Consider the following 23383-nt stretch of genomic DNA (forward strand, 5'->3'; position numbering starts at 1 on the left):
AACAGAATAGGATAACATTGGAAGAGATAACCATCTACATCTTTTTTCTGTTATTCTTCTCAAAAATTAAAAGAATGGTAATGATGAAGGACAACCCAAAGAAAAGTCCCGTCTATAAAATTATGTTTCTGTAATTAAGGAATTTCTGTTTGTCAGCATGGTGACTTTGAAAGCCCAGCCTGCACTCTGCTGGATTTTTTGTCTCAGTCCACTGCCTTGGTCTTTCTTGTACTTTTTTTTTTTCCTCTTGGTAGAACTGTTTTTTCAAATAGAGAAACAGAGTTATGAATATTTTTGTCATTGCGCTGTTTTTTTACTCAAGTGCTCTGTAGACTTTTAATGACGTGTTTGAACTCTTTCTTCTAACTTTGGTTCTTCTTGGTCTTTATTGATTATATTGATCTTCAGCCCTCTGACTCTATGTTCTCTTCTTGAGTGTTTTGCATGCTGGGAAGATGAGCCACATTCATGTGGCAAGGAGAAAGTATTTCTCAGCAGCTGGTGGTTAAATAGACGATGGCACGTTTGATTAACAAGGAACTTTAATTTCTGAGCAGATTTTCTTCAGTTTCAATTTCATTTCTGATTAAATAAGAATGTATTGCATTTTTTGCTTAGCATGCACAGACCATCTGTTGTGGATGACAAGTTTTCCAGAGAAAACAGATAAAAGCAATTGCTGCTATTAAGTCAAGAGAGGAAGACCTTGTACAGTTTTTATTTGTTTACTAACAATGTAAAAATTTTGATTAGGAATGTTGAAAGAAAGCGAAAAAATGGGTGGGTAACTGGGAAACAAGTGACCTTCATTTTCCTGTTTCTTAAACTCACATCTGCAGATGTTTCATTCTTCCAAATGACACTATTCACTGTGAGAGGGAGCTGTACCAGTCTGCCAGAGCCTGGAAGGATCACAAGGCTTACATTGATAAGGAGGTAAGAGGTATTTTAAAATCTCAGTGAAGTCTTTACACCGATAGCTTTGCAAAGAATAATTCTGACTCAGAAATATCCTCTTTGCAGATTGAAGCTCTCCAAGACAAAATTAAGAATTTGAGGGAAGTTAGAGGGCACCTAAAAAGAAGAAAACCAGATGAATGTGATTGTAGTAAACAGAGGTAAGAGAGGTGGTGCTAAATACTGAATACTACTCTGATTTCTAAGGCTTATACATTTTCCAGGGATTTGGAGATTGAAAATAGAAAACCAAAGCTTTATTGATATTTATAACCTTTGTAGGCCTCTTTTTTAGTTAGACATGAGTAGAAGCTACTGTGAACCACAAGAAAATAAACTTTAACATTTTAAGATTATATATGTTTGTATTCTACTAACATATTTGAATCCAGCTGTAGTTCTGCTATAACCTAGCATAGGATCACACAGCTAGAACTTCCTTAAATTAAGTGAAAATTTTAAGTCTGTATAGTTCCTTAAGAAAATGTCAACCGTAGTATATTTCTGTTTTGGTTTTGTGTTGAAAATAGTTTAATTAATTAATAATTCCTAAATTTTTTCCCTGTAGCTATTACAACAAAGAGAAGGGGGTAAAGGCCCAAGACAAACTCAAGAGCCATCTTCATCCCTTCAAGTAAGGCTATTATTAACCTCTCACTCTCACAGCTGACTTTTTGGTGACTGGATAAATGTAGTTTTGGGCATTTGGGGAGTTTTTTTGGTTTAGGTTTTGTTGTGTTTTTTGTGGAGAGATGTGAGGGGAAGAAAAGGTCACATGTAGCAAGCTATCACAAACATTCAGTAGTTTTGGGCCAACTTGTGAAAGTTTATGGAAAATATTTCTTCAACCTATTGATAGAGAAAGGATGAAAATAGTACTATCAGAAACTGATGAATATTTTTTTAAGAAGATCCAGTAAAACCTAAATGCAGCAGTGCATCCTTTCTCATGCATGCTGAAGGGAGCACCTTCTCCTAGCAGCTGGGGAAGCTGAGCTAGAAGGTCCCGTTCTCATCCTTTCACCTTTATAAAATCCAGAAAGATGTAGAAACCACTAGTGCTGTTGTCAACCAAACAGAGACTGTTCTTAGTCAGCCATGCCCATCTTCCTCCCTGAGCAGAGAGGCAGCACAGGAGGTGGATGGCAAACTGCAGCTGTTCAAGGAGAACCGGAGAAGGAAGAAGGAGCGCAAGGGGAAAAGGCGCCAGAAGAAGGGAGATGAGTGTAGCCTTCCCGGGCTGACATGTTTCACCCATGACAACAACCACTGGCAGACAGCACCATTCTGGAACTGTGAGTCTTGTGCCAAAATGTAGATGTGATCTAGGTTATCCTCTGCTGTATCACTGGTTTTCCACTTCATGCAATAAGAGCATTATTCTGGCCTTTAATGTTGTCAAAAACTTCAGCACATAAAAGGCCTACTTTAACATTTTTATTTCAAAGTATATAATAAACAACATATCATCACCAAAATGCAGATAGTATCCCTTATGAATTCTTCCCATTATTCCACTTTTTATATGCTAAAATATTTTCAAAATCACAACTGCGTAGCACTTGTGTATATGAACAAAATATTAGAGGTAAAGGATTTTGTCTCTTTAAACTTCAGAGTAATCTATATACTATCCCATTGAGAAAAACTTTTCACAGGATTCAGCATTAAAAACCAGTATTTTCCTCACTTGGGATGATGGAGAAAGAAAAGTGACTGAAAAATTTATTTGCAGAAATTTCAAGATCAGGTGGTGATTAAGTTACAATATATTTGACCCCAAACTGAAAATTTGCTAAGAACATCTTTTCATTTGGAGAAAGAAATTGTCTCCTAGAGATAATCTGTTCTGATTGTACTAGGACTTCTGCTATGTACTTTACATTTTAAAATATTCTTAAAGTAGTCATATGCATGATTTTTGTTTTAAAGACAACAATTACATTAGTTAATTTCTTTTTAACTGCAGAGTAACAAAAAGTTATAAAACGAGTTCTCATAGTTCTCATATTGCTGTGCATTCTGGCAATGCTTCAGCAGCAGTCACGGGGTAAAAAGATGTCCTTTTGACAAAGTTCACAATCTAAAGAGGGGTTACTGTATTGTAATGCCATTCCTATTTTTATTAAGTGTTCACAGCTAGTCAGAGTACTCAAATCTAAATAAACCTAAAGAAAAACCTAAGGCAATGCTAGTATTATATTACTGTGATTAACTAGTAGAAGAAACAAGCATATTATTTCTGACTTAAAACTAATAACTTGTTTGTATAATTACAGTGGGCTCTTTCTGTGCTTGCACAAGCTCCAACAACAACACTTACTGGTGTTTGAGAACAGTTAACGACACCCACAATTTTCTGTTTTGTGAGTTTGCAACCGGCTTCTTGGAATATTTTGATATGAACACTGATCCCTATCAGGTAAACTACTTTCCCTGTTACAAAATGTCATTCACCAGACTCCTCCAGGTTTTCCTTAATTTTTGTTAACAAGCATAATTTCCCCTGGTTCCTCTCTTTCTCAGCTGACCAATACAGTTCACACAGTGGAAAGAGGCATTTTGAATCAATTGCATGTCCAGCTTATGGAACTGAGAAGTTGTCAAGGTTACAAGCAGTGCAATCCAAGGCCAAAGGGACTTGAAACAGGTACAAGATAAATAGTAGTGTTGATTTCCATTTATTAACATTGTTTTCATCTACTTAAGTTCTAATTGTGTCCATGAAGTGTTACTCTCCTAAGTATTGCTCTGAACAATTTGGAATTATCCATATACACCAATCGTGCACATCTGTATGACCAGGAGGCTTCTTTGCAAGTCTGCACAGGTTATTCTTGACAGATATTGATGGCAAAACCCATCACTTGACAGAAATGCTGCAGGAGGGATATCATTATTGGAGCTAATCAATAATAGCTGCATGCAGATCTTCACAGCCATAACTCTTTTCTCTCTTGCAGGGTTTATTTCTTTAGTTTTTGCCTCCCAGTATCAGGTGAGGCATTAAATCCTGTGTTTATTTCAAAATGCTGTTTGCCTATGTCAACAACTTCAGGTTACTTACCACAACCAAGACTTAACGTTGCAAACTTCTAATCACCAGTAGCCTCCTTCATTTTTGAAGAAAGCAACATTTCTTTACAAGAGTCTCTGAGTAAAACAAAGCTATTTTTACTTCAAGTCTCTAGAACTCATTGCACTTAACTTTGGTTGGTTGAACATTGTGATTTATTATTTTTTCACAGGAATGCTCCATTCTACATAATTTGTGGTATTGCCTCTTCGTATCTCTTTCTACATCTACCAATGTTTCTCTTTTTTCTAATTGTTTTGGGGTTTTATTATTTTTGAAAACCTGTGGGTTTTTAGTTCTTTTATGTAAAACTTCCAGGAAATCTTTGTTGGACTGCAGCTCTGTCTTTATTTAACACAGTACATTTCTTTTTAGGAATTAGATGCTGTGCATGGAAAACTACATTTTGAATGGTTTTACAAGTTCTAAACACTAACAAAAGTTACTCTTGTATTTTCCTATATCAGGAAATAAAGATGGAGGAAGCTATGATCCACACAGGTATCCACACTTTTTTATTCTCCTCAGCAGCTTCTTTCCAAATAATTGCATGACTCCAGTCCATTTCAACTAATGTCTGTATCCTGCCATGTTGCACACAGTGTAGCTTTCAATGCATGCATTTTCTAACTACCCTACACAGAACTTGGCCATTGTTTTTTAGATCTACCATTCTGCATTTAACATAGCTCATTGTCATAGCAAGACTTCATACAGCTCATATTTCATGCCTGTACTCCTTAGATGTCTGCCCAAGGAAAATTGCACAGGAAGAATCACCTCTTTTGGGTTGCTCTTGTGTTATCGTGTTGATTTTGGATGGGTTGGAGGTGTTTTTCTGGTTTTATTTAGTAGGTCTTCACAGCTGCTTTTTAAATGTAAACTAAGTATGCTTAAAAGGCTTTCTGAAGTACAAAGAACCTAGTCAAACCTATGGAAGCAGAGCAAAATCTTCTCACTGGCTTTTGGAAATGTTGGCAGATACCACTGTAGGCAAAAGCAGTGCTCAATATGAGCAGCCTGTGCTCTGAAGCCAGCAGCAGAGTGTTCAATTCAAGTGTGGCAGAAAGATGAAACTCCTTTGGGCTGGGACCAGATCAGAGAACCATGAAATAAAATTTCCCTGAAAGGTTGTATTATTTGAACTGAGGAAAGGCACTAGGTGAGGTTTTTCAAGCCTAACACTTGAGCCTGAGGAATACATGACAGACATCTCTTTGAAAGTGTATTTTTCTCTTTAAAAGTATACTTATTGTACCTACATGTTTATCATTCAGAGCCCTGTGTCTCCTGGTGGAGAAACCAAAAAAACATAAAGCAAAAAGCAAAAGAGACTGAAAAAACTGCAGGTCTTAAGAGTACTGCACTTGCTGTTCACTGAGCAGTACTTGTTCTCAGGGTGAAAACCAGATTAACATCTGTGGAGTGTCATATTTAGACTGGACTCCTTTTCACAGTTTATCAGTTTTATACATTTTCACCTCAATACACTTTGGAGGAGTAGCTCCTGATACCCATTGCTTACTTGAAAAGTAAACAAGGGAGTCCAAGGGGTGTACAAGTCTACGCAAAACCTTTTTCACAGAATCTTTTGAAAAGAACCTTTTCATTAATTTCCAGGAGTCAGAGAACAATTAAGCTAATGTATCTCAATGTATAGATCTCCAATTTAAGCAGCTAAATTTTCTTTTGCAGCCAATTTTGTATTTCCTAGTTTTGGCATCTAGGAAAATGATAAGCTTTTGTTTGGTTTGTATCCCACTGTTTGCATTGCTCATTACAGCCTGGTGGGAGCTGGTTGCTACAATGATAGAAAGCAATCCCTGTAATTATGCTTTTAAGTCTTTCATTAGAAGGAATCCTTGAAAGTAAGCATTCCTCATTTTAACTACAGATCTAACAGAAGTGGCATTTTTGAATTGTAGGATTATATGAAATAGTAGACCATACAAGATTAACCTTTAAATTTTATCTTCCTACACTGTTTAGCAACAAGAACATTTTAAGTTCTGATACCAAAGAACATAGAATAAACATTTTGCTACTGTGACAAATAGCAGTATAATATAACAAGCAATACTGTTCTGTGTTGTGACATTGCAGACACCCAGTTTCTCAATTTTCACATTCAGCATTTTTGGTTCAAGCCCCATCCTGGTGGAATGTTTTTCTTTTCTTAAATAAAACAAAAACCAATCAACCAAAACAAAACAAAAATTAACCAATCCCATTTATCAGGAGTCATTACAATGATCCACTAGAAGATCCTTTTGTTGCTGCCTGGAGAGAACAGATGGAATAACAATGGAAAGTCATCTAAACTGCTCCTTAGGCTTCCTTCAGATCATGTAGCTTCTCACTCAGACCTGTTCCCAGTTCAAAATGCCCTGAGTTAGTGAAGCACTGCCTGTGCTGCAGTAAGGCACTGGGCCAACAGCCAGATGTGGAAATAGCCAAATAATAGCCAAAATGTCCCCTTTGCACAAAGGGACAGAGAGCTTCAGCAGGGAAGAACTGGTGCCACCTCTGCCCTGTGATGGATGGAGTGTGGCTCTGCAGACAAGGTGATAACAGGATGTGTGAACTACACATTCCTCTCTCCTCTCCTACTTGTCTGAAGTTTTTCAGAGCCACCAAGGATATGATTTTACCCACCTGTCTTTAATCTCAAAGAAGACATATTCAAATCTCTTATTAGTTTTGAGATAAAACAGGCACAGATGGCATTATAGAGGATGCCGGGGTAGGACTCATGGAGAGTAAAGTTTAACTAAAACTTGATCTACAAATGAAAAAGCAAACAAACAGCAAAACAGGGAGAAAAAAAAGAGCAAGTTTTGCTTTCAACAGCTGCCCACAATTTTTTTTTCTCTTTTGGATCTATATTGTAGCTGAGAAATGCCAAAATGTTGATCAAGGAAACTACTGCCATGCTGTTTCTCAAATGCAACTCATCTGCACTTTCCCATTTCATACTTATTTGTAACAAAATTTCTTACAGGGGAAAACCTCTTCTTTCCTCTCCTCTTCCCTCTGTTTGCTTTAATTTCAGTGGGAGACTTTCCATGCTTACTGCAAGTTGTGGAATTAAACTGTGAAGTAATTTGCTCAGTCAATAATAGCTCTCTAGGACCTTAAGATTTTGCTTCCCTGTTTGTTTAACATATATGAATATAAGTTATCTCTGTCTGCAAACAAGCTGTTTTCCTCTGTGTGACACAAAGATCATGGAACAATTCCCAGTGCCTTCCCAGCTGTGAAACTTCTCTGAGACTGCAGAAACAGTGCCACATTTAGAGAGCAAAAAATAGATCCAGAGTGAAGGACCATGTAGCTCTGACTCAGACTTTCAGCTATTTTGTAGGAATGCTGCAAATTCTTTGCTGATCTTCCTCCTGTGCAGCACAGCCCCATTGCCCTGCTGCTGAGCCTCCTCAGAAACCCTGTTCCTCTTCACTGGTCCCCAGATTCCCCACTGCCCAACCTGCCACCCAGCCCAAGCCTCTGTTCCCCTGCTGGGGACGGGCAGCCCAAGCTCTCCTGGGCCCAAATGCTCCTTTGTGGCTCCTGCTTTGTCCCCAGTGCCCTGGTCTGTCCCCAAACCTGCTGCCAGTCAAACAGCATCATCCTGTTCCAGTCCCTGCCATAACATAACAATCCACATGACTGTCCCTGCAACAGTTTGTTTTCCTATACAGGCTCTGACTTGGCAAAGGAAAAAAACCCCAAAACCCTACCAATAAAAATAATAACAGAAAATTTTAAATATCGTTGCATCTGCAGTGTGGTTAATGTCTTCAAGGCTTTAGTGACTAAATTCCTTGAAAAGCAGCCCCCTGCCATGATGTTTTCTAGGGTACTTTATACCTCTAAGCACCAGAAGAGTAAATCTTCTTTCTTGAAATCTCTGTGGTATTTAATTATCTTTTGTTCCAGGAAACAAATTATCCATAATGTGACATACAAAGATGGCTCTCATGTGGCCATGCCATGATTTCATTTCATTTCTCTTGCCTGCTTCAGGAAAGAAAGAAAGAAGATGCTCTGTCATAGCTGTCCTATAAAATCTAAAAAGCTTTTGTTTCTTCCTGAATCAGGAAGACTGTCAAATGTTTGCCAAAAAAATTCTATAATTTTATATTTAAAAAATAAAATACTTAAATTTTATGTTGCAAAACATTTCCAATTAAAAGCAAAGGCTCAGATGTTTTCAAATAAGGAAAGTGGTCTCCTTTTGGAGTGTAAGACCCTACATTGTAAGAAAATATCAAGGGTTTTTTCTGACCATAATGGTATTTTTCTGACTTTCCATACGATGGACTAAATAGTGGAGAAATTCTTTTACTGTGAAATCCCAAGCTAGTAAGAAGCAAAGAATGTAATCTATGATAGACAAAAGTTGCATCTTCTGTTGTACTTAAATAAAGAGAAAAGAGAACGGGCAACTTAAAATGCGAACAGATTGATGGAGATGCCAAGACCCATCTTTGGGGATGCAGGGCTCAATTTGGATGAGGATTTGAGCTCAGTTCACATGGTTGGAATGTAGCCACTTGAACTTCTAAAGCAATTGCTACTAGTCTACCTGCCTGTACAATTTTCATGAAGAGAATAAATCATTATCAGTGCATTAATTACTAAAGATTACCTGCAATATCATGTGCAAGGGCAAAATTGTCACTTTCCCTGGCAAATGTTTGCATTGCTTGATTTGTCCTTCCTTGTAGACCGCCATGTTGATAAAATCTTTCCAGTGAATTCAGTCTGCCCAGTAAATTAAATAAATTGGTGCTGTTCAGTGTTACTTTTCAGTATAAAATGGGCTTCACACCCCAGGTGATAGAATCTAAGTCACTATAGTTATTGTAGCGAATTTTTAAAATATTTTGGAAATGGATTTCTTTTGTGTCTTTGTATTTTCTTCTGTGATCAATAAAAAATGCAGCTCTGTTGTTACTTATAGACCCATATCTATACCCTTTACTCAGACTTATTATTTGAAAAGGCTGCTAGATATTTTCTTTGAAAGCTTTTCTAAAAAAACCCAAAACCTTAAGAAGATTCTCTGTTTATATTTTAACACTATTTTACAAAGTGGTGCAGTCCTTTAAATTAATTCACACCATTTTTTACAGCTTTCATTTCCCCTAATTGCTCCATGTAAACTAAAATGTATGTTTATGAAATAGATTAAAACCCCCTTTAGCTATAATTTACTAAATAAAATCTGTCTGGTTAGTTTGTAGACCATATTTTTAAGCTATCCAGAAACAAAATTCATGTGGGCATTGAAGTTCAGGTCACCAATGGCTTTCAGAGTTAGTCCCCTCTTTTATACATGTTTTGCTGGAGTGTTCCAGAAAGGCAAATGGATTATTTGTGTATTGAAACATTTTTCCTGCCTTGAAATATCAGAGGAAGGACTTATGTCTGAATGTCATCACAAAGCCTCATTAGACAAGATTTTGTTCTTTTTTTACTCTGCCCAGGGATGTAGCAGGAGACAGGGAGTCCTTGCTGTGTTTAGCAGGGGCTGTGAACATAGCCAGGGCCAGAACATTCCTCTGCTGACAGAAGAGGTGGGGTGTCCTACACTTTGAGCTACCTGCTTTATGAACGGGGTGCTTTCAAGCCAGTTGAAGTAGAAACACACATGGAAGCTTTGCTTGCACCTTTTATAGTGCTCACCAGTAGGCTTTATTCTTTCTTTCAACAGAGGACAGTTATGGGATGGATGGGAAGGCTAAGCTGCCCATTTTCACTGGCGACATTGACTGGCAAGGACTGGAAGACTTGTACAGTGTGAATGAAAGTGTATATGAATACAGACACAACTTTAGACTTAGTCTGGCTGACTGGACTAATTACTTGAAGGATGTAGATAGAATGTTTGCACTGCTGAACAGTTACTACCAGCAAAAGACACCAGGCAAGGATAACCCTGGTCGAAGCAACGGGGACGAATCATCCACGCCGTTCACCTTGGTGGAAATGCCTTCTGCTGAGGAGTCCAGCGGCCTGACTGCAGAAGAGCTGCAGCTTATTGTGCCAACAGACTTTGCAGCCCTTGCTTTGAGCACAGTGAATTTAAGTCAGGAGAGGAAACTTGAATTAAACAATGATATTCCTGAGAAAAGTAGTTTGAATGACGCACACTGGAGAAATAGTCATCCAGCTGAAAAATGGATGGAGGATAAAGAATCGGACCGTTTTGATATGGATTTCAGTGGGAACGGTTTGATAGAGTTGGAGTCCCGGCATAGCTTCATGCTACAGCCCATCAGCATTCCTCAAAAAGACACTCATCAGGATGGTGACACTGTGGAAGATATATTTGAAGACCAAATGTATCTTCCCATGAGGTCTGATGAACCCTTTGTCCGTCAGACCGTAAATATATCCATTAGGGATTCACCTGTCAGTACCCAGGAAGAAGGAACTTTCTTAAAAAAAGCCAAACAGAGTCTTGCAGGAGAAAGTTCACAAATCCTAAATGCAGAAGGCAGTGCCTCAGCTCCACTCTCCTTGGATTAGATCAAGTTGTAAACCATTAAATAAGTTCTCCTTTTTCTTATTAGCAAACTAATAAAGGTAATCAAGACAACTGACATTCCATGTTTATTGTAGATACATTTTGCAGCTAAATTGAGCCCAGTTCAGTATTTGTCTCTGTGCATTTTTTTTTTATTCACATGCACATGCTTTCACTTCTCCACACTGGGAAGCAAGATTTCCAGTTTTCCATTAAAGGAAACAGTGTTAACTTTCAAATGCAGTAGCACATTCTCTGAAAGCTAAAAATTATTTCTTCGTAAAGAATGTCCAGGTCACTTTCTCTATTTCCAAATGATCCCACCATGACTGAGTGTTTCAGTTCACCCAGTATGCCTGCATAATGTCTTTTTTATCAATTATTTTAACCACTGGCAATTCTTAATGCCATGCTTTCAAGTGAAATGCACTTTTAAAATCTGTATGCCATACCATTTATGCATCTAATACCTTACAGGTTCTTAGCTTGCTTGTTGTCTTATGAAATTGTGAAACCAATAAACAGACTGACCTGAAAGAGGTAAACACCATGGATTGTGGAAACAGACTCTTCAAACACTATCTTGGCAAAAATATTGCATGTTTTTGTTGCTTTATTAAATTTACTCTCAGAAAGGTATGGCTAATGATTGTGAACTGTAGAAGGATTTGTTTAAATTGGATTGTTTCCCTATATGTTGATATTGTCAGTATTAAAATTCCGTTAATTTTTCTGACTTTTTTTTTTTTTTGTTGATACTGGTAAAAGGTTTACATCAGTACATAAATGTTTTTGTTGCCCCACCTGATTTTTATTATTCTGAGCAATATCTTGAAAGCATTATTATCATTTTGAGTCTTAAATTCTTTTTCTGTTTTGAACAGGCATTAAAGGGAATGATAAAATCACATTAGGTTTCCATTATTTTAGACACAAAAGGCACATGAGAGTAAAAAATTGTAGTTTAGTAATAATTTTTGCTGTTGTATTCTAAATATTTTCTTGAACTTTACCAAACATTAAATTGTATGAAGTATAACACAAAAATGACTTCGAAAATCTGTATTAGTCAAAATTTAATATTTTCCCTTGCTTTTTTATAAATTTCTAAATAATTATCCCCACAGCAACAAAAGAGAATTACCTCAAACAGATGTAATTCCACAGTGTCCAACTCACGGGTGCATTTCCTACCTGTTACATGTTATTTAGTGTAGTGAATATTTTTTGGCTATTGCAAGCACTGCAGGTTAAACTTACATTCATTACATTGTATTTTAAGTTGAAACTTTTTTAAAAAGGAGATTCTTTTAGTAGGATTTTAATAATTTTAAGAAGCAGTCTTTTTGATGGACTCTGTAAATATGTTAAAATTACTAGTTCTTTATCTGATGTATGTGTCATGGGCTGATTGATAGAAACACATATTTATGGTCATGAATGATGCTATTTGTACATAGGTTTTAAGTTACTAGGATACAAACTGTGTTTTTAAATCTTGTATAATATTTCTGTGATACTTTTATAGTACAATTCTGGCTTCGGGAAAGTCTAGAAGCAATATTTCTTGAAATAAAAAGTGTTTTACTTTACCTGCTTCAGAGAAGTCCACATGATCCAGTTTTCCTCCTGAATAAGTTTTATTTCAAAAATATGTTGACAGTTTCAGTTTTACGCATCCATCAACATTAAAAGTGACAGGTAACAAAATAATACACAACATTCTTTTAGGGATAAATTATTCCTGGAGATGTGAGTAATGTATTTATATTTTTGTTTAAGACATGTTGTGATTTTAATTTTTTTTAATTCCAAATTCATCTGGTCCTTTCTTCCTTGAGCTCCATGCACTGAGCTGCACAACCAGCAGCTCCCAGAAATAATGAAATGTTTGATGGAGCCACGTCTTGCTTTGCTGCTTTCTCTCCTCCCTGCACAGCTCTCGCTGTGACAGCACAGCACTGCAGACCAGACATGCAGTGCTTACCAAGAGTGAACCAAGTCCGGACTTGTGTCTCCTTGTACGAGAGTCAGCACAAAAAGGAACTTAGCTTTCAAGGTAAACTCTCTCTTTCATGAACTCTATGTTTCTTCATTGGCCTGTCAATAAGAGTACCTTCATACCTAAACTCAGCCTCTGAATCTGTGCTTCTTGAGCTCTTCTTTCTTTTACATAGTCCTGGGACTCTGATGCTCCTGCAGACAGAAGTTACAGGTGATGTTTGCGGGGATCAGGAAAGTGGATGAATCCAAGTGTTCAAAAAGCACTCAGTGCAATGTCAGATAGAGCCCTGGGAGAAGTCTGCCCTGAAAGCACAGCAGCAAGCACAGGGTGTATCTCAAAGCAGGGTGCAGAGCAGGTTGAGCCAGTGAGTTTGGGAGGACTTGAAGGACAAAGGCAAATTGAAGGGAGGTCCCACACAACCACCTCTTGTATCTTTGTGCAGGGAATTATCCAGCACCAACATTGTGCCCTACATTCTTTGAAAGTTCAGTTCTTTGAAAGAACCACACAAGGTGCTTTCTCTCTTAATACTGGGGCAGAGATAGGGAAGGGAATGGTGCAACTTAGTGAACCATGCATTCACCCCACTTGCCCTTCCTCCTTACCTGAGAGTTTAAAGTACTCATTGAGGAAATGGCAGAAAGGACATCTCTTTAGTTTGAAAGTTGTCTCCCTTCTTTCTTCTAGGACAGCACTCAGTCATCTAAACTATCAGCTAAACAGCGCCCTACCTTCTAAACCAGGTGGGAGCCCTTTTTACAGGTCTCTTACAGGAGTGTGGAGGAAAGAAAGTATAAAGGACAATCATTCTGTAGGCAAGAGATGCAGACAGCAGCTAGCCCTGATCCTTGCTGTCTTGGAAGCTATAAGCTAAACCAAGTTAAAGAGGCCAAAATCTGTCATATCTCTAGGTACACAGCCTAGGCGGTGTGTTGCTGTCCCAGTTTTTTTTTGTGTTTCTTTCTGCACAGTACTTCTTTTCCCATAGCTGAGGCAGTCAAGTCCATGAGCAGTGCAGGGTGTGACTGTCAGGAAGCTTTTACAGGCAGTTGCAGGCTCAGGAATGAAGCAAGTGCCTAAATCTGGCACTGCTCCTCATATGGAGAAGGGCCAAGAGGATGACCTTCCTAGCTTTTTGTGATCTGCAGAGCAGGAGATACGTGTCTATTCAGAAAGGCAGTACATAGTTCATGACTTTCTGAAGGGCTCCTGGAGATGGACAGAACTTTAAAACTGGCACATCTTTGGGAAGTAGCAATGTTATGCAAAAAGTTCCCTCTGGAATCCAAGATAAAGCAGCCAGTATTGCCCTCACATCCTTGGACAGTGTGAGGCACTTTCTGAGACCCCCTAGCAACTGAGAGCACTGCAGAAGAGCAAACTTGTGTAGTGCTTCAGTTCCAGAACTAGACATAGAATCACAGACTGGCTTGGGACAGAAGCAGCCTTAAAAATCATCTGGTTCCCACCCCCACCATGGGCAGGGACTGACTTAGAGCTGTTATCAGAGGTGAATCCTGGTGTTACTGAGGTAAATCCACACTAGCAGCTTCTCAAAAAACAAAGAAACAAACATACATTTGGATCAAAGCATTATTCTGGAGTTCAGCCACCTGTAGGCTTTTGTGACACTTGAGGGAAGGTATTTCAGAGTGCATATCTGAGCACTGACCACCTCCACTCTCTGAGCCAAAACCCTTGAGATGCCTGCAGCTGTCTACACTGAAGTCACATAGGCATAGTCAGAGGGGATCTGTGTAAAACAGTCAGGGCTGAGAACCCAAGTGCCACAACAGCCTTGTCCAAGGAAATCTGCCCAGGACTAGAGCCCTGAGCAGCCGTGGCTGCCTGGCTACATATGATGATGTAAAAACTTCTTCCTTTAGTCTCAGCAAAGCCCAATCCTGTTTGCGTGCTCTGACATAATTTTTCAGTGAGAACCGATGTGCAGTAATTAGGGTACAAGCCAGGGAGTAATTCCAGCAATGATGTGTCACACCGGGGGGAATGCAGTGCCAGCACTGTGTCCCTGTGCCGGGAGTGTGCTGCAGCCGCTGGGGCAGCAGGTGTCAGTGCAGAGCCGCGCCACGAGCGCCTCCGTCTCCGGGAGCCTGCGTCTCTCCCGGGCTGTCAGCACTGCCGGGGCTGCACCTGCTCCGTCCTACACCGGCAACAGCACCTGGGATGTGCTACAAATACAGTCTCATCACTTTCCTTGGTGTAACAGCTTGGACACTGGAAATGTGCAAGGGGATCTGAAAGATGATTTTTTTTGTGTGGTTATATGTATTGGAAATGAAAACATGCAAGTCTTACTTTGAAATCAGAGAGGATCTGGACCCAATCAACACACATGATATGCTATTTTTTATTTCCAAGTATCAAGTATTCAAGAGTTTGTTTTGTAAACACATGTTTACAACAGATGCTGACAGTAGGTTTCATTAAATCATGGGTTATATAACTTTAAAATTACTCTAAGCTCTGATGAGAAATAAATATAAATTAAAAAAAAAAAAAACATACAGGAGCCTAAAGTATGCAAAAATACCCAGCATAAACCAATTCTCTTTTTACCACAGCACAGCACCCACACACTCATACCATCAGACATACTCTACAAATTTCCTTAATACTCTACACATTTGCTTAATAATGAGTTTTTTAAAAACTAAACAGTTACAGGCAGTGTGCCCACTCCATGCTCCTACAACACTCCCCAGACTGTTGCTGTTCTGCACAAATCATTTGGTAGAGGTATGCACTGCAGCCAGGGGCCAAGCTCCCATGTGCTCGGCTGGTGAAAAGAGCAGCTCTTCCTTCAGAAAAGCCTCCACTCAATGTGGATCTCACTGACACAAAATTTTCTTCTTTTTTTTACTAAAACTCAGCTTTGGGTCTTTTTTTACATATTTGTTTGTTTTGTTTGGAAATTTCCCTCCAGGTTTTCAAATATGGAGTTTGCTACAGAGGCAAATTTTCTGGCCTGTCGGTCAGAAGTGTGATTAGTGCTATTAGTGCTTTCAGTGCTATTTGGAATACAGACACCTGCCCTGCATGAGCAGCTCAGGCACAGTAAGACAAAAAAATTATGGTTCAGAATTCAAAATGGAAATTTTGTCTTCAAGATTTTAAAACCAAACCCCCATTTTGTAAATCATAGCTCACTTTCAAGTCAACCAGATTTGGCCTTTTTCCATTCCTACAGATAGAATTTGCTCTTATTCTACCCCTCTCTTTCTGGTATTCCATGAAAGAACATTCATTTTTCAGATTTCAATCCTCGTTTTAATTCAAACACTTGCTAATATTGCTCGGGTAAGTGGTTCCAGAATTTAGCCCAGTGTTTCTTATCATTACTACAGAATTTATTTTTAGCCCCTGCTTAAGCAAAGCAACTAAATAAAGTAACATGCTACAGCAGGCTGAATACATTCTACATGAGGCTTCTGTGCTCTCTGTAGCTTTTACTTTACCTAATGATGCTTGGCCAAATCCTACACAGACTCCTGAAACTGCTTACCCACAGAAGAGCTAGGCAGGAATTGGCCCACCAGGAATTACAAACACTGTCTTTGTTGGAGCAGTCCAGACTTTAGGAACAAAACACACACAGTTGCATCATGGACATGCCTTGAGTATGTCATTTAAATCATAGTGAATAAATCATAAAATACTTCAGTACCTAATTAGCACCACAGTGTTGTTTAGTCTTTTGTCCAGAGATTATTAAGATGTCTCACCCTTCCTCAAGGTGAACAACATTTTGGATGCTTTTTGTAGCCCTTCATGAATTCCACAGCTTTTCACCTACTCTATATAATGAACAAAACACTGTTACAGGATAACATTGTGACAACAGGTTTGAGATTGGGAAAAAAAAATACAATACACACAATGGATAATGCAATAATTAGAAAAGTAGAACAGAACCTGGATAAATAAGCATCTATTCTGTAACACTTGAAGTCAAGAAAACTTTGGAGATAGTTTGAAATTGCAGAGCTACATCTGTGTTTAACAGGCTGTATTAACAAAAAAGATAGCTGAGCTGAAGGACTGGAGGAGTGACTCCTAAAATTATTAACTGCAGTTATTGACTGCAGTTTATTGCAACGAATATGGCTATGGGATATGGGTAGTGTTAACCTTCCTCCTTAATTTCTGCAATAAATTATGAGGAAAATATAGGAAAAATGTCCTTCCTGAGAATCAGGGAGGCTTCCAAACCTTTGGCCACACAGTAACATGTATTAGTGATATGCAGTGTAAAGGAGACAAACCCCATGAACCCAGCCATATCCTGTCCTCACACTGCAGGCCCCACATCTCTACTCTGTGACAATGTTTACATGCAATCTTTTTGAATTGTTATTTGTCAAACAACATCTTAAAAGAAAAAAAAAGAGAAAGCCCTAATTCCCTACAAAATAATAAATCTACCACCATGATGTTGACTGTCCATTTTGTGAGTACTCTGAAGGGATGAAAACGCCCCAAAACCAAGTCCAGTATGTGAAGAACCTGAAATGTGCTGATTACAGGTGTAACCTATAAGTAGCAAACACTCTGTCCAAAGCAATGACAATGCAGGTTGCAGTCGTGGTAAATCTCTGTTACCAGCTGCTTTAAGCCCTGGAAAGCAACCACAGCTGGATGGCTTCAGCTGGGGGAGCCCAGATTCTGAAGCGTGCAGCATGGCATCTCCTAAGCCATTGCAAAAGACACATTACTGAGAAAACAGAAAAAGATGAACTTGTTTAGGAAGTTTTTGTCTTTGATCTCCAAAAATAGCAGTAATAACCAGTGAATGGAGTATAAAAGCTAAACAAGCTTGATATTCCCTAGTTCACACACACTTGCTAAAGCACCAGCTTGTTAACTTCCAACACAAGGTATGGCCTAGATCTTCAGCCTCAACATTGGAGTGGTGAGACCAAGAATCTGGCTCCAAAATAGCAGTAAGACACTTTGGACCCATTTATCATCAGTTTTATGTCAATAGAACACCATGAAGAGCTGTGGTATCACATGCACAGCAAAGTGTAGTAAGGCAGCAATTATTCAGGCATTTTGGGGGGAAAACCTGCAAGAACAGTGCAGAAGGTGGAAGGTGCTCACCCCTGTCCCAAACATGCTCTCTGAAGCTCCTCTGAGCAGGCAGCGCTCTGCTCCTCCATTTGTGCGGGATAATGACAATTTATCATCTGAACCTCTAGCTCCAAATTCTGTGAAAGGGCTCAGTTTGAGTCTACAGCATTACCTGAGCAATTTCATTGGCTCTAAGGTCAGAAGGATGCCTTTATTTAATTTATCTCCCCATGTAACACACAGGTTTTCAGGCAGAAATTCATAAATAAGTGAATGGCAGGAAGAGTGAGAATGAATCTTAGACCATTCCCACAAAATATTTTGAATTTGAATTCTATTTGAAAATGACAGCCTTCCTCCATTGCTGGATATGTAAGCAGCCACACCTGAATGCCGCAGGAGAGTGCTCAAGTGCTACTTTGTGCTATTCTGGTTACAGCTATCACTGAATCCATGGGGGAAATGCTCAGCAGAGAAATAATCTTTGGATAAATTTCTTTTTGAATGCAGACAGGATTCAGTTCAATACTTACAAATGTGCTCTATTTTCAAGTGCATTACTTAAATATATAAATTTACCCACATATTAAATGTTCTGCTGGATCAGAGCCATAATGAATTTGTAGCTAATACTACAAATTAATAAGCAATACTAAAAAAACCCATATATTAATTTAGGACCTTTGAAATGTATATTTCTAGTATTTAGTAGGAGATTTGTGCCTCCACTTACGTAACAGTAAGTTCTGAAGAACTGCGTGTTACTACCTGTACTTTTAAAGATATATAGGCAGGCCAAAGAACTGAAAGTTTCTGAATAAATACAAATTGCATCATAATATTCAAAGGTTCTTGCAGCTGCTCACACTGTACTGAAAGGCTATAAAATGTCATTGGCTCCAAATTATACCGTATTTTATCCAGTATGCTCAAGGAGAAGAAGGGGGACCAAAACCACAGGGCTTTTGACTAAAACTGGAACATGGACAGTCCCACTCTCCAGATTACTCCAGCCCTGCAAAGATCTGCAAATTATCTCCTGAGGGTGCTGCATTCATGAGCACCTAAGGCCATGGCTGCATCCATTCCCAAGTTTTCTCCTTTTTGAGGAAGCAAGAGTGAATGGGAAGCTAAGCAGGGACAATTAACCTGCTCACTCAAGTCCATGTATTTGGGTACTCCTCCTCTCATGTTCCTCACCCTAAACCAGGACAAAGTGGTGGAAGAGAGATTTGGTCTCTCCCTATGAGGGCATGGTGGCACTTTGGCCATCACCAGATGTTGCTCCATATTATCAATGGCTGGTAAGCTGCAGGCAGGTGAACTGGGTTTGCTTCCAACAGCAGCCTGTGGGTGAGCAGCAGGACACCTGCTCCACCTTTCCTTGGATTCACTGTTCAGCAACAGAGAGGGAAAGTGGCAGAAATTGCAACCTGATGGAATTTTATGTTGTGTGGTGAGAGGATCTCACAGTAGGAAGCCAGCATGGCCCCTTCACCAGATGACAAGCAAAGTTGTGTTTTAGCTCTGTGAAGCTGGTTCAGCACCACGTATTCAACACAACACTGCAGGGGTGCACTCAGTGCCTGCAGATGCTGCTTCCTCCAGCAGTGACAGCCTCAGAACACAGGGCCTGGTCAGCAGGTCTCAGTCCACACACCAGTCAATGGCAATGCTGGAATTAACATTTCTAGGAAGGGAATGTGTTTCCCCTGCATACCCTTATTGGCTTAGTTTACACTGTTACAGATTACTCAATCAAAAACTGGCCAGAGTCTGGGTTTTCTTTCTTTCAGAGGATGCTGACTAAATTGATTTTATAGAAATTTATTTGTATTGACAAAATTATCTTTATCCAAAACCAGGAAAAAAATTGTTTGAAAAGCAAGGAATTACATTTTGTTTTGCATGTAATACTTGAAGAAAAATTAAAATGTATTTTCCAATTAAAATTGAAAGTATGTAAAGAAGGCTTTTTCAGTATTTCCAAAGTTAACATCTTTTTTTCTACATTCCTCTTTTTCAACCATTTAGGAAATATGAATGTTCTTGGAAGCTGAAGGGTCAGGATATCCTAAAAAACAGATGGTTTCCATTGCAACAAGCTCTGAAATCCCCTTAAAGCTCAGAAACAGCAGCAGCTGCAGAAGTGTCACTTTTATCACTCTCATTCTTTGGCATCAGTGCCATTAGTTCCTGACAATCGTAATCTGTTCTTCCTTGGTTTTTGTATGGAACTGAAGCACACAGGCCACAGGCATGAAATACAAGAGATCAGGACAGATGATTAATCTTCAGTCTTTTACAATTCCCTAAACGCTCTGTTCCTGAGGTATTTGAAAAGATTGTCACTCTTCACTGCTCCCTGTGATGATTACAATGGGGAAGTGATAAAAATGGATAGGGGCTGGGCTGCAATTACACTTTGTCATACTACTTTGCCAATTTTCGCCATGTTATAAAATTCTTGGTGCAACAAGCATTTGAGACTGAAGCAAAAGGAAACATTTTTATCATCTATTCTGATCTCATATAGCAAATATATATACATATATATATATATACCAAACACCTTGGAGCCAAGGAAACTTATTTCTCAGGACAAGAAGTGTAGAAGCCAATTATCTCAGGAAGTGGGTACTAACTGAGGACATGTTGTATCCAGTGGCTGCATAAAAGGAAAAGACATTCTCAGGCTTAACCCAAAAAAGGCTGTTAATATGGACAGAGTAGTAGGAAGAAGTCAAAACAATATTCTTCTATATTTGGGGTAGAAGAATTGGAGTTTTCAGACAGGAAGAGTAAGAATTGTTACAAACTACATAAATGGACTGACACATTCTGAAACAAGCAGCCCATGGGTAGTCTCATGTGCTGGTCAAGAAGATCCAGATGATGACAAAAGGCAGCTGGCAAAGGCAGAGAGGGAAATCTACTCTTCCCAGGACAACTTAATGGATGCCAAGGAGAGTACTGCCTCTATTTTCAAGGACTTGGTTCTATATAATGTTTGATCAATATACATGTTCTAAATTGAAAGATTAAATCAGGAATAACTGTTCAAAAATATGCAGAAGCTTTGCTCTTTCCTATTTATTTTCACACAAGTTCTCTATTCAGCAAAATGCAAACCAGACTATCACTGAGTCCTCTGAAAAGACTGCTTTTTCATTTCCTACACTTCTAAGACTTCCCCTGCAGGGCACAACACAGCCTTGACTTCCCAGTGTCCAACTGACATAATTTTCTGCCCTTTGAGACATTATTAGTTCCTCATGAGCAAAGCCTCCAGAGCAAGAAATGAAATGCCAAGCACATTTGATCAGAAAGTTTCAGCATCTCCCAGGGAGAGAACACACTACAGTAATTTGGAATAAACAAAGGCCACATCACACCCTGTGAGTCCACACTTGCTGATAATTTCTATTCTTAGCTCTTCACCCAGAGGGCCAAAGGAGAGACAAACTCACCCTTTGCCTTCACAGGAACTTTCAGTGAAGCTGAGAAAAGGAAAGGCAGACGTGTGGGACACACCACACAAGCAGGAGCTGTCCCACCAGCCCGCCCAGCACCGGGCAGCTGCAGAGGCAGAAGCAGAGGGTGTGAGCCAGCCTCCCTTGCCAGCTGCCCGGGGTGCCAGGGTGCTCAGTGCCTCGCAGTGCCAGGAGCGGCACCACGGTGGGCAGGCTGCTGGCAGCCCCTGAGGGCTCCTCTGCTCCCTCCTGCAGCCTCAGCTCTGCTGCCACTGACCCAGACACCAGAGGAGGCCACCAGCCCTCCCTGGGGACTTTCCCACTGAAGCTGAACTAGACTGGCATGCAGTTCTGAAGGACAGCCAAACTTCCTATCACACTACACCCAGCTGTTTTCTTCTCCAGGATTTGGTGCTAGTAACAGCCACCCAAATAACATTGCAGAAATATGCACATATCTGCTCTGGTATGTGTGTACAATTCCATGTTGATGTTACTATAATGTAAGTTTACATGTTAATGTTACTATAAACCAATACTGAAGTTTTGTACTTCAAGCATTACAGTACCCTATATACTTTGTGAAGAATGACTACATCCCATCAGGTGAAAATTAATGCACATTTTGACAGGATAAAGATGTTACAACTCAACATTTGCAAACATTACCTGATGCATAACTCTTGTATGGCTTGACATGTTATTAACAGTACTTTAAATGTTATGTTTTAATTTAATGATTACGCCTGAAAATAGCCCCTTTCAAATTCAGTTGCAGTAATGTCTTTAAAAGCAAGCTTTAAACTTAATTTGCTGCACATACAATTATCCAAATAAGTTGCATAGTTTAAATAAGTTCAGTTGTGCTTTGTAGCAGAACTCACAGTAATTACTCATCTCTTAAAAATACAATTTGCAGATACGAAGTTGACAATACATTTAAAGCATTTTTGTGAGTCTAGACATCAACGATGTGAGTTTTTGTCACTCTTCCACTGACTTCTGCTGTTCATAACACCTCAACTTTACAATGATATTAGATCAGAGCATGGACATTTCATGGACACATCTGAAATAATTACAAACACAATTTTTAAAACTCCATTGTCGGGAGGAGAGAAATAAGAACTCGGGTTGGTTTGAGGTATCCAGCCCTCAGGAACATATTATGGTTGTTTGCATCAAGCTTTGTTGGTTTTATCACATGTTACATTTAGATTAAAAATAGAAGGCACAGGTGTTTTACAAGGCGCCGTAACTAAGTCAACCAACAAAACTAAATATTACATTACCAAGCCAGGGGTCTATATCTCAACAGTGACTTCTTCCAATGCATTTTCACTTGAGGAATTTATTGCTTCTGAAAAAGGGCCAGGGTAGGTCTGTGCTAAGCAGTTCATTCCTTGTGCCACACTCATGTCTCCTTGGGAACTGAAGGTAGGGCAGGATCTAGTCCGTGCATAGTTTTGTTGGGATCCAGCTTGTCCAACCATCTCACTCACAGTGTTCACCGGTGAAGCCCTCCAACTCTGTCTCAGCAGTTGTTCTTCTTTACACTTTAGGGAATACCAGGCCAGGAAAATAAAAAAGAATCCCACGAACTTGAGAGCAGCTGCCAACCCGAAGTAGACAAAACGAAACGAGGTGACATCGTATTCCCAACAAGATCCTTGTACGCCGCAATCCTGCTGCCAAAGCATGCACGTGGTGTCAATAACAGCCCCAAAATAAATTGGAGTGGGAATGTAAGCTGAAACAAAAATAGCAAGAGAAATAATGTGTGTTAGCATATTGTGGAAAACTCCTAAAGAAACTATATGCCCCAGCCAAAGACTGTAGGTTGAACATTTTTGAGATTTCTACACTGCTCTTCTCACAAGAAATGTAAAACATGGAAAACTGGCCAGCCAATCTCCCCACCAATACTATTTACCCCACATATGAAACCTATCACAAATGGGAGAGAATTGAAAGAAGCCAAGGCAGCAGCACCTTACAGCATGTGTCCCCAGACAGCTCTTCGTGCGCTACATGTCCCCCCCCAAAAAATCCAATTTTGTTCTCAGGTAGACAGAAGGTGAAGCACATTATCTCCATAACATTACCTGCTGAACATCCTTTGCCCATGAGCTGGGAAAGGTGCTGTTTTTAGATTAAGATGAAAAAGCACTGAAGATCACAAAATGTTTCTGAAGATAGATGTAAGGGCTAAGACCATTAAGATTATAAATTTCATTTTGAACAGATCT

The 23383-nt window shown here is 39.3% G+C and overlaps 2 protein-coding genes across 25 annotated transcripts in view; one reads left to right on the forward strand and one right to left on the reverse strand.

Moving 5' to 3' along the window:
* Positions 1-15146, forward strand: part of SULF1 (sulfatase 1) — a 188024-nt gene extending 172878 nt beyond the window's left edge. For 19 of the 21 annotated variants that reach the window (XM_074552222.1, XM_074552199.1, XM_074552132.1 and 16 more), the window contains 7 exons: positions 840-936; positions 1024-1118; positions 1526-1591; positions 2080-2252; positions 3237-3379; positions 3484-3607; positions 9750-15146. In XM_074552222.1, the coding sequence (XP_074408323.1) occupies positions 840-936; positions 1024-1118; positions 1526-1591; positions 2080-2252; positions 3237-3379; positions 3484-3607; positions 9750-10567 (1516 nt within the window). In that variant the 3' untranslated portion in view covers positions 10568-15146. Of the gene's footprint in view, positions 1-839; positions 937-1023; positions 1119-1525; positions 1592-2079; positions 2253-3236; positions 3380-3483; positions 3608-4500; positions 4902-9749 lie in introns of those variants that run through there. The other 2 variants (XM_014264365.3, XM_074552228.1) reach the window with 2 other exon arrangements.
* The window catches only part of SLCO5A1 (solute carrier organic anion transporter family member 5A1), a 78153-nt gene continuing 66062 nt past the window's right edge, over positions 11293-23383 (reverse strand). For all 4 annotated transcript variants that reach the window (XM_074552252.1, XM_074552244.1, XM_074552257.1 and 1 more), the window contains one exon: positions 11293-22884. In XM_074552252.1, the coding sequence (XP_074408353.1) occupies positions 22439-22884 (446 nt within the window). In that variant the 3' untranslated portion in view covers positions 11293-22438. The remainder of the gene's footprint in view (positions 22885-23383) is intronic.

This window comes from Zonotrichia albicollis, chromosome 1 (genome assembly GCF_047830755.1).
Source record: "Zonotrichia albicollis isolate bZonAlb1 chromosome 1, bZonAlb1.hap1, whole genome shotgun sequence".
Taxonomy (NCBI): domain Eukaryota; kingdom Metazoa; phylum Chordata; class Aves; order Passeriformes; family Passerellidae; genus Zonotrichia; species Zonotrichia albicollis.